The following is a 20,496-nucleotide window of genomic DNA, read 5'->3' on the forward strand; positions in this document are numbered from 1 at the left end:
CCGCCCCACTGTTTTCCCCAAAGGACAGATGGTTTGGCTGTCCCTCTAGCCACTTCCATTATGTGATGAAGGTCAACCCTAGGACCTGCCTTCCTGCCCTCCTTCTCCCTTACGTCAATGTCAGCTGCTTCTGTGGGAAAATCTACCTTTTCCAGAGAGAGAGAGAGAGAGAGAGAGAGGGAGAGGGAGAGAGATGATCCTGGGTGCACTGCACCAGGTCATAAGATTTTTCCAAACTTGGAGCAGATAGTATCCCATGGATGAAGGTCCTTAAGGAGAAGGGATAGATTTTGGGATGGAGGGTGTTATGCTGGAATCGGGCTCATGATGCAAGACAGGGGTGTGTGTGTGTGTGTGTGTGTGTGTAGAAATGTATATACATCTTCCGCTGAGGGTCATTTGTTCATTTATCCACTCTGTCATTTGGCAACCACGCATAAGTAGGTCCTGTGTGCCTGGCCCAGTGCTAAGGGATAATGAGGGGCCTGGACAAACTCCCTGCACTCCACGAAGGACGATCAGCATTGAACAAGTCATTACAAGTGGGCTCACCTTACGACAGTCTCAGGCACTAATAGGAGTCTGCATGGCAGTGGGGCCAGGGGACCCCTAACCTAGTCAGGGGGAGGCTGCTCCCGGAAGCTGAGACGTGAAAGGCTGAGGACACGAGAAGGATTTTGGAAGGACCCAAGTGAAGGATCTAATATATATATTAGGTTATTAACATCAGCGTTTATAGGTCCACCTCCATCATTTTTTTTTTTTTTTCGGTATTTGTAGTCTTTTGTTTCAAACATTTATAGTACATGGAACACTCTTCCATGCACTTGCCCTTGAGTTATGTGTGAGGTCAAAGGATAAATTCATGGAAGTGGGAGGAATTAATCAAAGGGCTGATTAGCGTTTTAAATGACTTGATTTGCTCTCTCATCTATGGGAGAGTGGCTCTGGGGTTCTGGCTGCCAAGCAGGGCCACGACCTTCAGAAGTTGGTGGGAAAACCCCTCTCCATTCCTCATCTCCAGACAAGGGTGTCCTGACCACCTGTCTCTTCACAGGACAAGGGTGTCCCCCACCTGAAGACGCGGAGCCAGGTCCTGAGCGATGCTCCTGAGCTGAGCGCCCACGGGCCCCCTCTTTCCCCATGGAGAAAGGACTCGCTTTCCCCCAGGACTGCCGGGACTTATTGCACAGCCTGAGGATGAAGAGCAAATATGCCCTTTTCCTGGCTTTTGTGGTGGTGGTTTTTGTCTTCATTGAAAAGGAAAATAAAATCATATCAAGGTGAGGGGTGCCAGCACACGTCTTCCTTATCAGGGAGGGGTGGGTGGAGGCTCTATGTCTTACAAAGGCAGCTCTTCAACCAGTCGTCACCAGGCCCCTCCTCTGCCCAGGCAGTGGGTCACGCGCACGTCCTCATCACTGCTCCGGGGTAACACTTGGGCTCTGGATTCAAGCAACTTGGGTTGGAATCCCGATTCCGGCCCTCACTAGCTGTGACAGCTTGGACAAAATCACTTTCTCTGTCTTAAGTTCCTCTTCTGTAAAATATGGGTAACGATGGGGCACCTGGGTGGCTCCGTCCGACTCTTGATTTGGGCTCAGGTCTTGATCTCATGGTTCGTGGGATCGAGCCCCACATTGGGCTCCATGCTGACAGCTCAGAGCTTGGGATTCTCTCTCTGTGTCTCTCTCTGCCTTTCCCCACTTGTTCTCTCTCTCTCTCTCTCTCACACACACACATACAAAGTAAATAAATATTTTAAAAATATGGCTAACAATGGGGTCTTCCTGGTAAAGATTAAATGAGGAAATGTAAAACATTAACTCAGCGCCTGGTGCGCAGTTGGTTTCTAGTATTTGCTGACCATGGTTATTATTACTAATTTACTTCTTGGCTAGGATAAAGCCTCACATTATCAGCACACCTCCTATACCAGCCTGAAGCCATGGATGAGGGTGAGTCCATGGAAAGGCAGGGTTCTGGTACACATACCTGGTAGGTGGGGCTGCCTACCATGTGCTGCCTCCCATGTGCAGTTGTTCAGGTTGTGTATTGCTAAACGCCAGGGGTGTGCACTCACCTCAGCTACACTGGGAATGCTGCCGCGTGGAGTTGGCAGTGTACCTTTGTGTGCAGTAAGTGCCTCTGCTGGTGAGCCTGCAGATTACAAAGCAGGCTGGTGAGCTGCAGAGTACAAAGATTTCTTAGACCTGCTCTCCCAGCACAACCCCTGCAAGAAAGCATCAGCCACATGGATAGATTAGGAACTGGACTGTGCAGCAGGCAGTCACTGCCCCACCTGAGTTTCTCAGCATGAACTGTTCCAGTTCGTGCCCACGGGATCCTGCTGCAAGCCTCTGCAGCTCTCCACCAGAGAACTTTCTCTCCACCTGTACATTGGCAAGCCAGGAATGCAGGGAGTAAATGCCTCTGGGAGCAGCCCTCAGCCAAGGCCAGCTGGGAGCTTCATATCCCTTAGGCAAGAGAATCCTCAGGTGCGTCCTCCCAGGTGCCCCAGTGGGATTGGTTTGCTCACGGGGACAGCCCGCTCACCCTAGACTGACTTTTTTCTTCCCACCCCTCTTCTCTGCCTCTCTGCCAGTTCTTTTTGTGATCATGTTCTAAATAAACTACTCACACCCAAACCCTTGCCTCACGGTCTGCTTCAGGGGAAACCCAGCTAAGACAGGCTTTGGGTGATCAGCCCTGCAGGCTGCTTAGGGGTGCCCAAGGGATGGAGTTCCCCGTCACTCACTGACTCCGATTTCCCTCTGTCCCCCCAGGGTGTCAGACAGGCTGAAGCAGATCCCACAACCCCTGGCAGACGCCAACAGCACCGACCCAGCCCTCATCTTGGCCGACAATGCGTCCCTTCTGTCCCTGAGCGAGCTCGATTCAGCCTTCACCCAGCTGCAGGGCCGCCTGCGAAACCTCAGTCTGCAGCTGGGTGTAGAGCCAGCAGCGGAGGCCGCCGCCGGAGCCCAGGGGGAGGCGGAGGCCAAGGCCAAGGAGCCACCCCGACCCCGCGAGGCCCGGCCGCGGCGCCACGTGCTCCTCATGGCCACCACCCGCACCGGCTCCTCGTTCGTGGGCGAGTTCTTCAACCAGCAGGGCAACATCTTCTACCTCTTCGAGCCGCTGTGGCACATCGAGCGCACCGTGTCCTTCGAGTCGGGAGGCGCCAACGCCGCGGGCTCGGCGCTCGTCTACCGCGACGTGCTCAAGCAGCTGTTCCTGTGCGACCTGTACGTGCTGGAGCACTTCATCAGCCCCCTGCCGGAGGACCACCTGACCCAGTTCATGTTCCGCCGCGGCTCCAGCCGCTCCCTGTGCGAGGACCCCGTGTGCACGCCCTTCGTCAAGAAGGTCTTCGAGAAGTACCATTGCAAGAACCGTCGCTGCGGGCCCCTCAACGTGACGCTGGCGGCCGAGGCCTGCCGCCGCAAGGAGCACATGGCCCTCAAGGCCGTGCGCATCCGGCAGCTGGAGTTCCTGCAGCCGCTGGCCGAGGACCCCCGGCTGGACCTGCGCGTCATCCAGCTGGTGCGCGACCCGCGCGCCGTGCTGGCCTCCCGCATGGTGGCCTTCGCCGGCAAGTACGAGGGCTGGAAGAAGTGGCTGGCCGAGGGGCAGGCGCGGCTGGGGGAGGAGGAGGTGCAGCGGCTGAGGGGCAACTGCGAGAGCATCCGGCTGTCGGCCGAGCTGGGCCTCCGGCAGCCGGCCTGGCTGCGCGGCCGCTACATGCTGGTGCGCTACGAGGACGTGGCGCGCTGGCCGCTGCAGAAGGCGCGCGAGATGTACCGCTTCGCCGGCATCCCCCTGACGGCGCAGGTGGAGGACTGGATCCGGAGGAACACGCAGGCGGCCCAGGACGGCAGCGGCATCTACTCCACGCAGAAGAACTCCTCGGAGCAGTTCGAGAAGTGGCGCTTCAGCATGCCCTTCAAGCTGGCGCAGGTGGTGCAGGCCGCCTGCGCCCCGGCCATGCACCTGTTCGGCTACCGGCTGGCGCGGGACGCCGCCTCCCTCACCAACCGCTCCGTCAGCCTGCTGGAGGAGCGCGGAACCTTCTGGGTCACGTAGGGGGGCCGGCGGCCGCGCGCGCCCCTCCTTGTGAAAGGCCCGCCCTGCCTTCCTCGCACCACCCCCTAGCGCCCCGCGGGCGGTGACACGGTGGCTCTCGCCGAGGGCGGGCGGGCGGCGGCCACGCGCGGGGCAGGCCGCCCTTCCGCCGTAGAAGTAGGCCCCCCGCCAGCTAGCTCCCCCACTGCAGCCTTGGGCCCGGGGTCTCTCGCCGAGAACAGGACAGTGCCCGTCCGTGAGGGCCGCCAGACCCAGACCTGAGGGGCTGCGGTCTCCTGAGCAGGCTCCCCGCAGGCCTGGAACTTTTGACAAGCCTTTTTTTCTCTGTCACTGTCTCTGTGTCTCTCTCTCTCTCTCTCTCACACACACAGACACACACACACACACACACACACACACACACACACACAAGCATACACCCAAAACTACATAAATGCCTGTAGACCTCGTGGGCCAGAGTCCAGATGTTTAACCCGAAGGGGCTTTGGGCACCCACCAGCCGCAGTCAGACCTTCTGCTGTACTCACTGTTCACATGTCAGTCTCTGGATTTCTACACAATCCAGTGTGGAATCTGCATGGGTCTGAGGGGAGGGGCTGGAACAGCCCAGAATGTCAGAGGATGACAGCTAGGGCTTATCAACGAAGAATGATTCAGTATTTTCATGAATGGAATCGCTGTGCGGGTCACTGACACCAGCCCTGCGTAGAACTACAAAGCACACATACACGTGTAAAAGACAGGTACCTACATATACCAGACACGGACACAGAAACATCATAGAAACACAAGTCCACACACCTACGCACATACCCACCACAGGCTTCCCTGTTGCTTTATGCCCACGGAATTGAACTATCACACACCTGAAGAGCAGCCTTTAATTACATGTTTAGAATTATTTAGGGACATGGAAGGAAACACAGTCATGGGCCATGACCCTGTTCTGACCAGGTTTAGGACTGAGCGGTGGATACAGAACCTCCGAGTCTGCGGCCCCTGCCCGCCTTACATTCTCCTGGCTACCTCCTCTGGCCCACGCACATCCTCTCTGCTGGCAGGCAGGATGTTTTGAAATGATGTGGCCAGTCCTCACATGACTGCAGCCCAAAGGCCCCGTCCCAGCTCCACTGGCTCCCTGAGAGCGAGTCCATATTTGAAGGCTGCCTCAGGTCTGACTGGAGGCAAAAGGCAGCTGAGGAGTCCTGCCATTTCTGGCCAGGCCTCGTGTGGGGCAGGGCCCAGAAGAGTGCAGAGTGCCCCTGGGGGAGAAGTCACATCAGGATACCCCTCCCCCGAGAAGACAGGGGACAGAGGTCAGCCTCATGGTTGGTCACCATGGTTACATGTTCGTATCTGTAATTCCTCCTTTTAGGGCCCTGGGAAAAGTGTTGCTCAACTTGGGGTAGGCTGGGTATTTTATCTGGGTGTTTTTTTTTTTTTTTAAAGTTATTTATAGTTTGGTATCTTGTTTTGTGGCTATGTTTTTTTATTTTGTTTCTACAGAAGTGCTGCGTGACAGCAATCTTGGGCTTTAGGGGGCTGGGAGGACCAGCAGGGAGCACTCTGGCTCTTGCTGGAGGGAGAGGAGGAGGAGGAAGAGCCTTTTCCCAGAAGGACCAGAGCCTGGGCGGCCACATGGCAACCCACAGTGCCCCACGGGCGTTTCTGTTTGAACCCCATGTGGAACGAATCTCAGAAACCACCAGTGTTCTTTGCTGTGTGTCCAGAAGCAACATAAATTAGCCCTCATCCTCTCCCTGAGACGAGGCCAGATTTGAACATCTCTTTCAGGTCCAAATGCATTTCCTGGGGGGGGCAGGGCCTAGGCCAAGCAGCAGATGCCCCCACAGTGGAGGTCCTTTTCTACCCCCAGCCCAAACTGGGGAGCAGAGCTCAGTCCACCCCAGAACTCGAAGAGCTGCCCCAGTTCACTAGGGCTGTTTCTGATTTCCTGGACAACTTCTATGTCAGATCTATCCTGTTGTCAAACCCAGAGGGCTGAGTTTTGGATTGAGTAATATGGACATGAGGGAAAGAGAGGATCTGAGTCCAGCTGGTGCTGCCGTGGGGAAGGGAGGAGTGTGTCTGCCCAGCAGCTACAAGCTGCTGTTTGAGACGGTGAGGACTGTAGCCATTTTGTGGGGTCTCTCACAATCACCACATTTGAGCTGCTGGGTCTCCATGAACTTCAAGTCGTTCAAGGAGGCCTCCAGTCTAGGCTCTCCAGTCCCGAAATAAGTTGTGCAGGGAGCTGGCTCTGATTTGGGGTCCAAAGGGACTCCAGCTCTGAAAACTTGACCCTGGGGCAGAGACAGACCAGGATGTTTCTGGAAGCCCGGAAGCACTAGCTGTTTTTCCCCTCCCCACACTGTTCCCCACACGGTTCCCCACCTGTGGTTGGTGGGGGCTGGGGCAGGGACGGAGGCAGGTACCTCCATCTGGGGCTCTTCTTGGGGCCCTCCTGGTGTGGACAGCAAACTTCTTCCTTCCTTCCTATGCCTCTGCGGCCAAGGTCTCCACCCCTGAGCTCCGAGGACTGTGCGGAGAATGGACCTTTGGGACTTCTCAGGACATTGACAATTTGTACACTGCAAGTTGACTTAATTTATTTATTTTGTGACAAAGAAGAGACATAAAATACCTTATTTTTTGCAGGGACGCAAAGCTGTACCCAAATCAAGAAAGACAAAATAATACTAGAAACCGTTGACTCACTCCATACACACAAGGACACTCGAAGACGATTCAGAGCACAAGACTAAAACCAAGGGCACGGAGTTGTGCTGGCCCCAGGGTGTTGTTTAGGGAGGTACCTTGGTTTCTTCTTGTTGATTTGAAGATGCGGCATTTAAGGCCCTTTCTGCTGTATTACCTTTGCCCTGGTGTCTGAAACAGGGCACAACTCAAGCGAGTGTTGCCTTGGGACTCGGCAATGCTCCCGGGAACCCTCGGGGTTTGGGGAAGGACGGGGTGGGGGCGACTACTGACTTTATTCTATGGGGGGCCTGGTTGGAGTTACGCACTTGTGGTTTTCAGCAGGCAGCTGGGCTGAGGAAGGTGGTCCAGCTGGGCCAGTGCCTCCTTTTCCAGTGAGGCCAGTCCGGGCTTCTCTACTCTTACTGCTCCATCAGGAGCCTCTCCCCTGTATGGCGTCCACCTGCCCGCAGACAGAGGGAGCAGCTGAGGCCTCACCTCTGGGGCTGCCGGCTTCCCGGGAACAAGAGGCCCATTCAGCAATGAGTGTTTACTCATTTTCTTTTTCTTGATGAAGACCTCTTTAGCCCGGCCTATATAAATAGTTCAGAACATTCCAGGCCTTGGTGAGACAGGGTAGTGTCTAACACCCACAGGCTGTCACCACTGCTGCCTATTCCTGGCTTCTCCTCTGGCCTTGTTTGTAAACCTCGGAGAGGATGAGGGCACCAGGTTGGGGGCAGGGGTCTTTGGGAACAGTCGGTGGGGAGCAGGGTTCCTGAGTCCCCACAGAGAGGAAAGAAAGCAGATTCACAACTCTGTGGCACACCCCCACCTCCCGCAGTGGGTTATCACCAAGTTATTACTGAGATTGAGAGACATGAACAAATTCTAGCCTTTGGTCCCTTTATGTGATACACACACTTGAAAATAAATAACTAAATGAATAGAAAAAAAAGTTTACTGAAGAGTTTACTCCCCATCTGCCAGCGTGCTCAGCCTGGAAGCTACTGCCAAAGGCCGGTCTAATGGGGCAGCTGCCGACCGGACCCCTGAGAGCAGAGGGCCCACCCAACCCATTCCAGTGACATCTTTCCCCACCACCTCTGTCCTGTCCTTTGCCCTGTCTGATGATGAGTGAGATCCAACAGGAGGTCAGGGGATCCCTGTCCCAGAAGAAGGGGGCCTGGTCTAGAGATGGAAGCATCAGGTGGTCTGGTCCCGACCCGGAAGGTCTCTTCCAGCCCTGGTGGTCCTCTCGCACATTAGGGCCTATTTTAATTGCCTGTAGGGCCTGGATTATGGAGGACAGGAGCAGAAGACCAGACGGCTGCATCTCTGAGGCCATCCCTCGCTCCCAATCCCATGGCTGAGAACAAAGGCAGGTCCTGGGGGGATGGCTTCCTGGGTTGGGGAGAGGTGGGGGTGGGGAAGCATGTCTGCAGAAACCAAGTAGGCCTTGCTGATCTGTACTAAGTGAAAGGAGCACCCGCTGAAATCCAGGGGTCCCAGGTTGGTGGGTTTGCTAGTGAAAATTCCCAGGACGTGGTCCAGCTGGACAAGAGGCAGAGGGCCCAGGGCTTCCCGAATGCAACCATATCGCCTCTCCGCTGCCCACAGTTTCAGGAATACTGGAAGCTGCTCTTTACCTCAAAAGGACTAAAGCAGAATTGGCAAATTCAGATGTCTTAAGAGCTTTGAGATCCTTTGGTCTCCGTGTCCTCTGTCATTCCAGGACTATGTGCCTGGGGGACGAATTGGTTGTATGTGTTTCCACGGATATGAATGCAGTGCCAGCCCCATGGACCCAGCTCATACTGTAGACCAGGTATTTCATTTGGGAAAATACCCTGCTTCCTCTACCATTGGGCTTGAACTGGGCACCCCTGGAGTCTCCGTCTCGTCTGTATGTTCCAGGCCAAGTTCGCCTGGCTCCCCTGCTCCCTCCTGGATCCTGCAAACTCTGTCTTTTTTGCCAAGACCTCGACCCTGTGTCCTGTTTCATGGCCACGTGGTACGGGACACTCCCTTCGTGGCCATGTGTGGCCAAGGTGTGTACATAATGGTGTGTACGTTGCTCCCGCCCCCTTGCCATCAGTGTCCCAGATGTCCTTGCCGTGGCTACAATCTGCCATCTCCTGGAAACGCAGGGGCTGCCCTTCAGAGAGCTGGCGGCCACCGCCGGTCAGGGTCTGCTTTGCGGAACAGAATGTGAACCCATCACTTGATGGCTTACTTGACTTATTTAATTAAAAACGAAAACATGCAATGAGCAAAATCTGAAGTGTGTCTCCGCCTTTCTTTTGCACTTGTTCTCAGCAGCAATCAAAAATTAACAAGAAAAAATTAGCAGCAGTAGGAAAAGGGGTGACTTCTCACATGAAGCAGGGTAGAGGTAGGCCCCCAAGAGTGACAGACAGAGGGAAGGAAGCCTGGCGAAGCGCAGGGGGCGGTTGATGATGGTCGTTTTTGTTACCAGGATGGCAGAGCCGGTGAGGACTGCTCGGAGCCAGCTGCAAGGGTGAGGTCCGAGTCATGAATACCTAGGAATCACAGGGCAGAGACAGGAGCATTGGCTAGAGGCCAGGGGACCTGGGGACAGGTCCCAGATTTGCCACTTCTGGCCCCATGACCTTGGACAGGTCACTTTCCTTATCTGAGCCCTAGTTTCCTTGAGAATGGGGAGTGTAATCAGTGGTTTACAGCAACTGTTCCAAAATTCAGCTGAAAGAGTAGACAGTGCCCTTTCACCCAGAGCACCTGCGTGTTGACCCGCTTCACATGTTGAAATGGCACCTAAGATTCCCTTGACCTTCACAAGGTCTCAAAACCCACACGAGGACATCAGCTCAGAAATGTAATGAAGTCCTTGGAAATTGTTATTCCATTGCTCTATCAGTCGTGATAACTTCGGTGCGAATTAGACTTTGGCCCTTGTGTCTTCTAACGGCCACCTGGTAGGCATTTCCCCAAGGAGAAGGGAGAAGGTTCATTTTGGAGCCCAGGAAGACAGAGCTGGTAAAGCCGTGTGGGTTTGGGGGGGGGACAGGAGCAACCATGAAGAAGCAGAGAAGGGCTGAGCATTGGTGAGCAAAGAGGAGGGGAATGAGGGGGGTCACAACAGAATGAGGCATAATATGAAGGAACGGGACCCTTTCCCCCAAACTCAGACATGTACCTCTACTATTTCACCCAGGCCAGGCCTTGGCGGGGGGGAAACCTCAAACCATTTTCCTCCCAATCCTTAAAATACAGGCCTGTACCATGACATTCCAACCTCAGTATCTCCGCCCCCCCCGCGCCCCCCCACCCCCCCACCAGCCAGGTGCCATTGCTGTCTCCAGTCTTCTGGGCACTGGGTATATTTAGTTTAATTTCTGGGCTATGTTTCCTACCACAAATGACCTCCTGGAGAAACAAATTGCCATAATCATAGAGCAGAGAAGCCTGGAGACCTCTCCACCCACTCACCCCCTGAGTCACCAGTCAGGCTTGGAACCATCTTTCCTCTCCACTCTCAGACCCTTTTTGAGCTCCCGAATCTTCCTCCACTACGTCCCAACTTACCCAACCCTGGGAAGGAGCCAAATACCCAGGGAGTCTCTGAGGGAGTGACAGTCAGCTGGATCCATCCGGGAAGCAGTGGGATCACCAGCAGGGACCCGTGTCATCTGCCTACAGCAGGCCCAGCACTGGAGTCTGCATCCGTGTGTCCCCAAGTATGTTTGGAGGAACCGTGATCACCTAGAGGCTCTTAGGAAGTTACAGTGCCCATTAACATATTAAAGGCTCTGAGAAGTCCTGCTTTCCTTTGCCCCAGCTTACCAGACTTCACTCAGAACAATTTTTATGGGTGGAATTCTTTCATCATGGAAACTTTTTTTTTTTTTACCAAACAACATTTTCAAGACTCTGGCATTCTACAGAACACTTTGTAGCCATTGGAAACCTGCAAATGTATGCATATAGGACTAAAAGCTATGATAAGCTGATGAGAAGGTCGTGGGTGAAGAGGGTGGGAAGAAAACGTTCAGGAACAAGCTTCAGGGCCCCAGCCCACCTTCGGCACCATTCTCACGGAGCTGCAGGGCGGAAGCAAAAGAGTTGGTCTGTGGAGATCATAGCAGCCTCCAGGGCACTGTGGGTCAAAGTTCACGCCCTAAGGCATCTACGCTACTGTTGTAAAACCTCCTGGTCACCTGAAACCCTTAGCCCTTGGCTTCCTTAACTCAGCCCACACCTGCAGGGCCTCTGCAGCATTACCCAAAAGGTGTGGTGACCCCCACAGAGAGTGGGGACCCTGTGGGAGCAGGCCACGCATAAACACCACAGGACACTCTTGATCTGAGCTTGGAGGTAAGTCTTAAAGGAGCCGTTTCTGAAACAGCTGGACAAAGGTTACCAACAGTAAACAGGTTCCCTGGAGATGTAATCCTCTAGTAGCTAGTAAACCCCTCGCTAAACGCTGCTGCGCAGTTTATTGGAAGAACAAGCAAGTAGTAAAGGCCCAGCAGGAGAGGCTTGCCCAGGAAAATCAGGCCGTGAGAAAGAAGGGAGGAAGGAAGGGGCGTGGGGAGAGTGACAACAAGGAGGGCACATCCTCATGAGGGGCAGGGGGGGAAGACAGCCAAGTTGCTAAAGAGAACACCCATGAGGATAACCACGGCCACGGTGTCCAAGAACTCAGGGGGCGTGCAGGCTCAGGCCAGGCCTGGTGCACGCATCGCCTTGCACACTGCTGACCACGGACCGAATCTACCCTGCGGACAAGTGGCTCATGCAGTGTCTGGTTTTGTTTTTAACAATTGACATTAGAAGCCAACACTTAAAAAGTAAGGGGTTTTATTTAAAAACAAAAAACAAAAACAAACAAAAAACCCCCACCAGATTTCTAGCTCCTCTTGAAAATCAGGTGTCCTGGTTTGAGTAACGCCTGGAGTTGATGTTGAGACAAGCGTTAGAGAGCCAAGGGTTTATTCGGGACCTGCTGACAGCCGGCAGGGGAGGAGGAGAGCGAGACAGCCAGTGAAGGGCGCACTGTTAGGCCAGCTACTCCCCTGGGCTATTGGAGCAGAATCCCTCTGGGAAACGGTATAAAGCAGGTGCCTAATTCCACCAGAGGGGGGAGGGTAAGGGAGCCTGAACTATTCCTACACCAATGCTTGTCAGTCTTTGGCTGAAGGCTGCTTTGGGGAAGTATTCATTCCCCACCACAGCCCTGCTGGCGGAAGAGCATTCCAGAATTCTGGAACATGCCTGTCAGGCCCAGAGATGCAGGCAGTTGGAGGTCTCCAGAGCATAGTGTAAGTATGCAGAGCGAGGTGTGTGGGGGTGGGGAGGGATCTGACAGCACCTGCTCCAGGGTGATGTGGGGCCCTCGCTCCCACAGGGACACAGGGCTACAGCTGGGGGAAGGCAGGCACCCCTCCAAGGAGAGAAGAGCCAGGGCCCACGCCCCGCCCCCCGCCCCCCGCCCCCGGTCTCTCCAACGCCGAGGCAGCATTTAGCACAGCACGTGCTCTATTTTACCTCCAACTGGGACATCTCTGTGTATCCATGTCTGTCCAAAGTGAGAAAGCAGCAGGCCAACAGGGCCACTGCTGTGACTTCATTCATTATAATTGCTCCCCGGGACCCATAGGCCTTTGCGTTTTCAACCTCCAGCTTGAAGTCCCGGTTGCATGCTGGGGTCTGAGCTGCATTTCCCAGCAGTGCCTGCCCCGGGCTCCTTAACACTCCTTACACCTGAGGAATAAGCTGGTTATTCTGGAAACCACGGGCTTGGCCTCTGTCTGCCTGGTCAGAACCCTGAAATCAACCACCCGGTGGCCTTCTCCCTCTGCGCCCACCTGGATTTCTCCTGTCCACCCGGCCCGGGGGTAGCTGCTCCCCACCTGAACAGGGGCCAGACTAAGCAGTGAGGAAGAAGACAGGTGGTTCTGCCCACCTAGAGGGTGGATGGGGCCACCCGTGTCCAGTCCACACCAGAGCTGCCCTCCCCGGCAAGGTTTCAACTTTTTTTGTCTCAGATGTGCACGGTGGGCGATGCTCACCTGTGGGGTACACGGGTCCCCTGGGCGTGCTCTTGCAACGATCAGCGTGGCAATCCCCAGTGCCTGGGTTCAAATGCCACCCCGTTCTCTCTCACCCAGGAAAGCTCAACAGAGTGACTAACCCAGGAGGCAGAACGTGCAAGGGCCCGGAGGACAAAGAGGATTTGGAGTGTTTGTGGCCCAAGAGACAGCTTGCTTCTGATGAGACAGGCAGCTGAGGAGAAGAGCAGGGCCTGAATGCGCAGGAGCCTCTAGGCCAACAGTAAGAAGGGACTGGACTTGATCCTTCAAGCTAGGGAGCCACTGAAAGCCAGAGTGAAGCAGAGGGGCTGGCTGTGATCACTGTATCCCATTTTACAGATGAGAAGAGGGAGGCCCAGACAGCTGACATTACCAGCAGTGTCAGGATGTGTGTGAATCCATGCCTTCACCCTCACAGACCCTTCTGTCCCATCCTTTGCCTCAAGTCTCCTGCTTCTATCCATTGAGACCCCACAGGCCACGTAAATGCCAAGGACACACAAGCACAGAACCAAAGACTTCCCCTTGGGGTCACACAGAACAAGCCCGACCCCTCTTCTAAGTGCCCACTTTTCCAAGTCTGCCCCCTGAGTCTGCTCTCCAGGCTTGAATAGCAGCGTTGTGTCCTGCCTGTGTGACCTTGGACCAGTGCATTGTCCTCTCTGGGCCTTAGGTTGCTCACATGTAAAATGGGGACAATATCAACATGAGACACAGGGATGCATGTCATGTGCCTGGTTCACGACGAGCACTGAACAAACAGCTACTGCGTTTACTTGAGGCCATTCACCCCATGCCCGCCCTCTGCTGAGTGCCTCAGTTAGTCAGTGAATAGACCGATGTTATGAAGGCTGGAAGGGAGCCCTAAGTAGAGATTATCATTTGTCCGCAGGACGAATCCTGAAAACCAGAGCTGAGCTTCAGAGACTGACCCCGAGATGCCCCATGGAGCACCTCTCAGAGTTTGGGTAAGTGAACAGGGGTGGGTCCTGTTTCCTCTTGTAAGTTTTCACGAATTCCCCTTCTGCGCCTTAACATTCTCTTTTCCCTGCTCGGTGGTGACTTCTTCAAGCAGCGTCCCTTCCAGGAGAACATGGCCTCAGCCTTCCGTCTGGGTGAGTGGAGAGACTGAGGCTAGGGAACCAAGAAGATCTGGGCTTCAGTCAATGCCTTCAGAACAGTGCCCGGTGGGTGCTGCTCCCCACTGCCCCGGCCCCAAATAGAGGCGTGCTCACCCTCGGCTTGGAGCCCACTGCTCCTGACACGTGTCCCGCCTGGCTGGGGAGCAGAGGAACAGTTGGGAAGACGTGTGTCAAGCCTGGCCCATGGAAGCAGAGTCCAAGGAACCCATTACAGGGCAGCACTCCGGATAGCTTACTTATAGATGTCAGTGTGCCGCCCGCTTCCTGTCCTTCACGGGTGATGAAGCCTCAGCGAAAGGCTTCATTCAGCATCGGCTCCCACTGGGCCTGACCCTGCGCAAGTGACTGCGAAATGAATGAATGAATGGTGATGAAGTTTAAGAAGCACTTAGAATAAACGCCTCCTTTTTTTTTTTTTTATTGTGGCAAAATACACATGACATCAAACTTACTATTAGTGGCACTTAGTACATGCCTAAGGTACAGCCATCACCACTCTTTCACTCCAGAATGTTTTCATCACCCCAGAAGGAAGCCCCATATTCCCTGGTAACCACGGATCTGCTTTCTGTCCCTATGGATTTGCCTGCTCTGGGCATGTCGTGTAAATGAAACCACACAGTATGAGGTCTTTGGGTATCTGGCTTCTTTCACTGAGCATCATGTTTCCAAGGTTCATCCAAGTAGGATGCGTGAGGACTGCCTTCCTTTTTAAGGCTGAAGAATAGTCCGCTGTGTGGATGGACCCCGTTTTGTTTTTTTTTGTTTTTTTTTTTTTTAATTTTTTTTTTTCAACGTTTATTTATTTTTGGGACAGAGAGAGACAGAGCATGAACAGGGGAGGGGCAGAGAGAGAGGGAGACACAGAATCGGAAACAGGATCCAGGCTCTGAGCCATCAGCCCAGAGCCCGACGCGGGGCTCGAACTCACGGACCGCGAGATTGTGACCTGGCTGAAGTCGGACGCTTAACCGACTGCGCCACCCAGGCGCCCCGGACCCCGTTTTGTTTATCCGTCCATCCGTCGATGGCCCCCTCGGGTCGTTTCCAACTTTTGGTAGCACTGCCATTTGATAAACGTTTCCTGCACACCTGCTATGACCCAGGCCCTGTTCTGGGTGTCTGCTCATGATCTCCTTTTGAACCCTCCTAAGTGCTCTCAACTACATGGTAATTATCTCCCCATTTCACCGATAAAGGAACTGAGGCTCGGCAAGGTTTAAGGACCTTGTTGAGATAGAGAGAGCGGAGCCCAACAAACGTGGGCTGCATGCCCGCCGTGTGCCAGACCCCACGTCGAACTGCAGGGTAGAAAATTGAAAGCACGGTCCCCATCCCCACGGGGACAGACGTCCCACGTCCAACTTCTCAGGGCAGACTCGGTGTTACCTACTTTTCTTTTTTTTTTTTTTTTTTTTAATTTTTTATTATTTTGAGAGAGAGAGCAAGCAAGGGAGGGGCAGAGAGACAGGCAGAGAGAGAATCCCAAGCAGGCTCCATCCATGCTGTCAGTGGAGCCTGACGCAGGGCTTGAACTCCCAGACCACGAGATCATGACTTGAGCTGAAACTAAGACTCAGATGCTTCGCTGACTGAACCACCCAGGCGCCCCAGTATGACTTGCTTTCATACTTTCCAATAAAAGAAATTCATTGACAGCTCCAATGAGGCTTTGTAACCATCTGTACCCAAAAATTCCCAGTCAGGGAAAAATAAAACCCACCATCAATACTCCATGTCTGTGTCAGTACCTCCCCCACCCCGCTGCCTATGACTGACGGGAATGTCCAAGTTGAAGTGGCCGGGCCTTGCCGGCTCAAGTGTAACTCACCAGCAACTTTCTGCCATTGACAGCAGTAAGTTACTCAGTCCGTATCTGTACCAACGGCTCCCGAGGGAGCTTTACAGGTCTTCTCAAGAGGTCCAGGACCGCCCCTGCAGGGCACTTTATCTCAGACACAGAAGCAGAGTAACCAGACCCCAGTCCTGTGGCTGGCTTAGTGATTTCTCAGCACTGTGCCTGGAGAGCCCCGTGGTCATGTGGCTGTGGGGACAGAGTGGCATCCTGAGGACATAAGCAGGAGAAGGCTCATGCAGGACCCTGCCAAAACTTCTGGTCACTGAAACCCCCCCCCCCCCCTCCGGGCAGGACCCAGCAGAGAGGCACAAAGTGGTAGGAGCTGGAGGGCTCAGAGCCCATCCCTGTGTGTCTTTTCTCAGGCTGCGGGAGGTTTAGTGCCTGTCCCAGGAGCTACCGGCAGGGCCCCGGCAGGTACACGTGTGAACTCTGGGAGCATACGATGAAGTGGAATTTAAGTGAGATTGGGCACTTTTTCCCAAAGAGTCAGAGATGCCACCATCTTTGCAAATATCAGCATCTGTGTAGCCTGGAGGACAAGAGTATAATCTGGAGCCAACCTGCTTGTCCGCAAATCCTGGCTCCGCCATGCTGTGTGACCTCAGGCAAAGCGCTCAACCTGTCTGTGCTGCAGCTTCCTCATCTGTAAAATGGGGAAAGGGATGGTATGTACCTCATGAGGTTACTGTAAGGATTAAGTCAAGTCCTCTGGGTAAGGGGCCAGGCACATAGGAAGGCCTCGTAAATGTCACCCATTATGTTAAGAGCCTGGTCACAGGTGGGAATAAAGAGAATAAAATGGACTTCTGATGAGTTCTCTTCCCAGAAATGACAAGGTTGATTGAGTGTCCGTGAACATGCCAAGCAAGTGAACATTCATATTATTGTTTCTCACCCAAAAACCTCCCTCGAAGCTCCCCCTCCCCCGCCCCCCACAGATACTCACAACTGACTGAGAATCATAACGATGAAGATTTTGGAGCATGTTCTCTCTGCTAGCACTGTGCCCGGTGCCTACTTTGCGGGATCTCACTGGCCACCCCTCCCAACCTGTGAAACGGGCACTCGATTATCACCCGTTTTACTGCTGAATGAATTTAAGGCTCGCGGGGGTGAAGCGACGGCACGTCCAGGTTGCAGACTCGGTTGGGTCTTGCTGCGTCTAGAGCCTGACCTCAGAATAGCTGTGCCGCACCGTTGTGGGGACATCTGTGAGTGCAGGGCCGTCAGCCCGCTCGTCCCTCTCTTTGGTGACAGGATGAATAAAGGGACTCATTCATTGGCCCTGTTGTCTAGGGCCTTGGGCAATCCCTGCAGATGTTGTCTGCCTGTGTGAACAGTGCTCATGGGATCCTGACGTGGGCAAGAAAGAGGCAGTGGGACCAGAGTCTCTAGAATTCGGCTTTTCATGCCAGCGGCGTGGAGCTGACACAGGGAAATAGCACGTGCAGTTTTCCTAGATGAAAGGTCACTGTTGCCCTCCAGAAACCAGCCCATAACAAACACAGGAATAAATCTCAAACAGCAGAGCCAAGAAATGTGAACCAAAACAACACTGACCCCTTACATTGGCAACAATGTTTTTTATTTTCTTTCTTCTTCTTTTTTTTTTTTTTTTAAGTTTTTTTATTTATTTTGAGAGAGAGAGAAAGCACAAGTCAGGAAGGGACAGGGAGAGAGGGAGAGAGAGAATCCCAAGCAGGCTCCACACTGTCAGCACAGAGCCCGACGTTGGGCTCGAACCCCACGAACCCTGAGATCATGACCTAAGCCGAAGTTGGACATTCAAAAGACTGAGCCACCGGGGCACCCCAGCAACAGTGGTTTTTAAATAGTAAAAACCCAGTGCTGGAGAAGGTGGGGAGAAACCTCCGTTCATCCTATGGGAGACTGTAGGAGGAAAGTTTGGAGATATGTATCAAACACCTTAACCTTTTTTCTTACACTTTTCATCCAGCAGATTCAGTACAGGAGTTTATCTTAAGGCAATAACTATGGCTGAATGCTAAGATTTAATGTTGTTGGACATTAAGCATTGCTTACAATGGTGAAAACCCGGAAAACCACTTAAGTGTTGAATAAGAGAGAATTGGTCAAATAAACTGTCGTTGCACATAAAATGGGATTCTCTGCAGCCACTAAAATGAGCCTGCAGAAGATTTTTTTTTTCATGACAAAGATGTTTAGGAAAATTACATGACAAAAGTAATCTGTAAAACAGCAAGTACCAACCATATGACTCGACTTACAGAAAATATTCTCTATAACATGAACACGTTTGCACAGAGAAATGATTGGAAACACATAAACCAAACTGTGGACAGTAAATTACTTATCTGAGTTTTCAACAATTACTTTAACAAGCATGTATTCCTCACATCTGTCACTTGACCTTTAAGAGTGTAGCCTCTGGGGGCACCTGGGTGGCTCTCGGTTGGTTAAACGTTGGACTTGCGCTGACTACACAGAGCCTGTTTAGGACTCTCTCTCTCTCTCTCTCTCTCTGCCCCCCCCCCCCGTCTCTCTCTGTCTCTCTCTCTCTCTCTCTCAAAAAAAAAAAAAAAGCTGTCTCTCACTGTCTCAAAAATAAATAAAACGTTAAAAAAAATTTTAAAAAGGGGCTCCTGGGTGGCTCAGTCGGTTAAGCGGCCGACTTCAGCTCAGGTCATGATCTCTCGGTCCGTGAGTTCGAGCCCCGCGTCGGGCTCTGTGCTGACAGCTCAGAGCCTGGAGCCCGTTTCAGATTCTGTGTCTCCCTCTCTCTGACCCTCCCCTGTTCATGCTCTGTCTCTCCCTGTCTCAAAAATAAATAAAACGTTAAAAAAAAAAATTAAAAAAAAAAAAAAGGCTGTAGCCTCTGGAATCAGGCTGCCCAAGCTCAAATCCCATTTCTGTCTCTGGTTCATGGACACATCTCTGGATTTCTATATTCAAGTACACATGGGGATAATAGTAATAACGCCAAAGCACCTGATCAGGGGATGTTGGGAAGCTCTAAGTGAGATGGTAATACAATTCCTCACGTGATTTATCATTACCATTACTGTGATTACCATGACTAAATACTGTTATGATTATTTTTAAATTTTTTGTTTTTAATTTTAATTGTAATTTTTTTTAAACTTTATTGAGAGAGAGGGTGAGTAGGGGAGGGGCAGAGAAAGAGAGAGGGTGAGAGAGACCCCTGAGTTGACTCCACCCTGTCAGCACAGAGTCTGTCGCGGGGCTCAAACCCATGAACCATGAGATCATGACCTGAGCGGAAACCAAGAGTTGGACGCTTACTGACTGATCCACCCAGGCGCCCTGTTCTGATTATTCGTATAACTTTTGCCGTTAGGAAGGAGCAAAGCCTGAGTGTTTGCCCGCTTCCTCTGCCCCCTACCAGGTCCACCCTGCCCCCCGTGGCCGGCACTTGTTTTGTGACCTACAGCGAGGCCTTCGGCTCGCCCTTGCCAGGACTCCGGTGTTCCGTCTGCCTTGCCCCCGTCCACAGAGAGGGCTTGGAAGAAACAGCCCAGCAAACATCGGTCTGCTGGTCTCAGAGTGAGACGCGGAAGTTTACAAAAATGCGTAAGCAAATGTTTGATTTGGGAGAAGAGAAGGGGCAAGAAAGGAGACTTTTCAGTAAGGCCCAGGAAGAGACTGTCATTGGTCGCTGGAGCCTCCGTGTTTGCCCCGCTTGTTTCTTCACTTCATCCCGACCACAGCATTTGCTGTGAAGCATCTGGCTCCAATATGGGGCTGATTTTAATAAATCCAAGACATCTCCCTTAGCCCAGCAGACTTGGAAGAAGCCACGGACAAACCCCACGGTGTTGCCAGCAGGAGCCCTGAAAGGCAGAGATGGATAAGAATGGGGAGGGTAGTTAATAACCTAGTGAGGACCAGAGCGCATCTGGGGTGGGGGGGGGGGGAGGGGAGGCATGTACATGTGACTGATGTATTTAGAAATCAAGAGGGATGGGCCAGAGAGAGACATGCCCATTGGAGCTGACAGCAGCCTCTGGCAAGCATCCACCTGCCCTTGGTTTCTATCCTCTTCTGTGGCCCCTCATGAGGCAGGAGCTAGCTCATATGGGTCCCAGATTTCTCCAGATGGAGAGAAGAATAGGATCATGGGACATGTTGTAGTTGTTTACACACACACACACATCTCTCCTTCCAGACAGGGTAGACAAAAGGGTTATGGGGTTTTCTATCTGGACTCTATCCTCCAGTTCGTTTAACCCGGAAGGATGCTGCAGTGTTCAGGTTTAATCTGGAAGGACACGGGTGTTAATTGTGTTGACCCAAGACAAAGCAGATTACCCGTTGTTGGAGACAGCATCCGGGAGGGTGAACAGAAGCATTAGGTTGAAAATGAGAGAAAGTGCATTAAAAAAAAGCTGTGATTCCTAGAAATTCCCACTCCACCCACTTCCCACAACTATTCTATTACTCCAAAATGAGAAATTAATTCCTCCAGAATTAGGATTGTGAAGAATGGGCCAAGACCCAAGGAAAAGGCCTTATGTTTGCAGGGCATCAACTTGGCTTAGATGGAGCTCACAAAGCAGTGGCGAGGGGAGACTGTGCCTGACTTCTGTGCCCATCAGTAAAGTCTCAAAATACAGTTGGTCAAGGATGCCCAGACCAG

General features: G+C 52.9%; 1 protein-coding gene across 1 annotated transcript; it reads left to right on the forward strand.

Annotated features, from left to right (window-relative positions):
* Positions 1–1,057: 1,057 nt before the first annotated feature.
* CHST3 (carbohydrate sulfotransferase 3) lies at positions 1,058–9,061 on the forward strand. The gene is made up of 2 exons (XM_086679937.1): positions 1,058–1,283; positions 2,787–9,061. The coding sequence occupies exons 1-2, from the start codon at positions 1,144–1,146 to the stop codon at positions 4,084–4,086; spliced, it is 1,440 nt and encodes a 479-aa protein (XP_086536063.1). The 5' UTR covers positions 1,058–1,143; the 3' UTR covers positions 4,087–9,061.
* The last annotated feature ends 11,435 nt before the right edge of the window (positions 9,062–20,496 follow it).

This window comes from Puma concolor, chromosome D2 (genome assembly GCF_028749965.1).
Source record: "Puma concolor isolate L17-30 chromosome D2, mPumCon1.1.hap2, whole genome shotgun sequence".
Taxonomy (NCBI): Eukaryota; Metazoa; Chordata; class Mammalia; order Carnivora; family Felidae; genus Puma; species Puma concolor.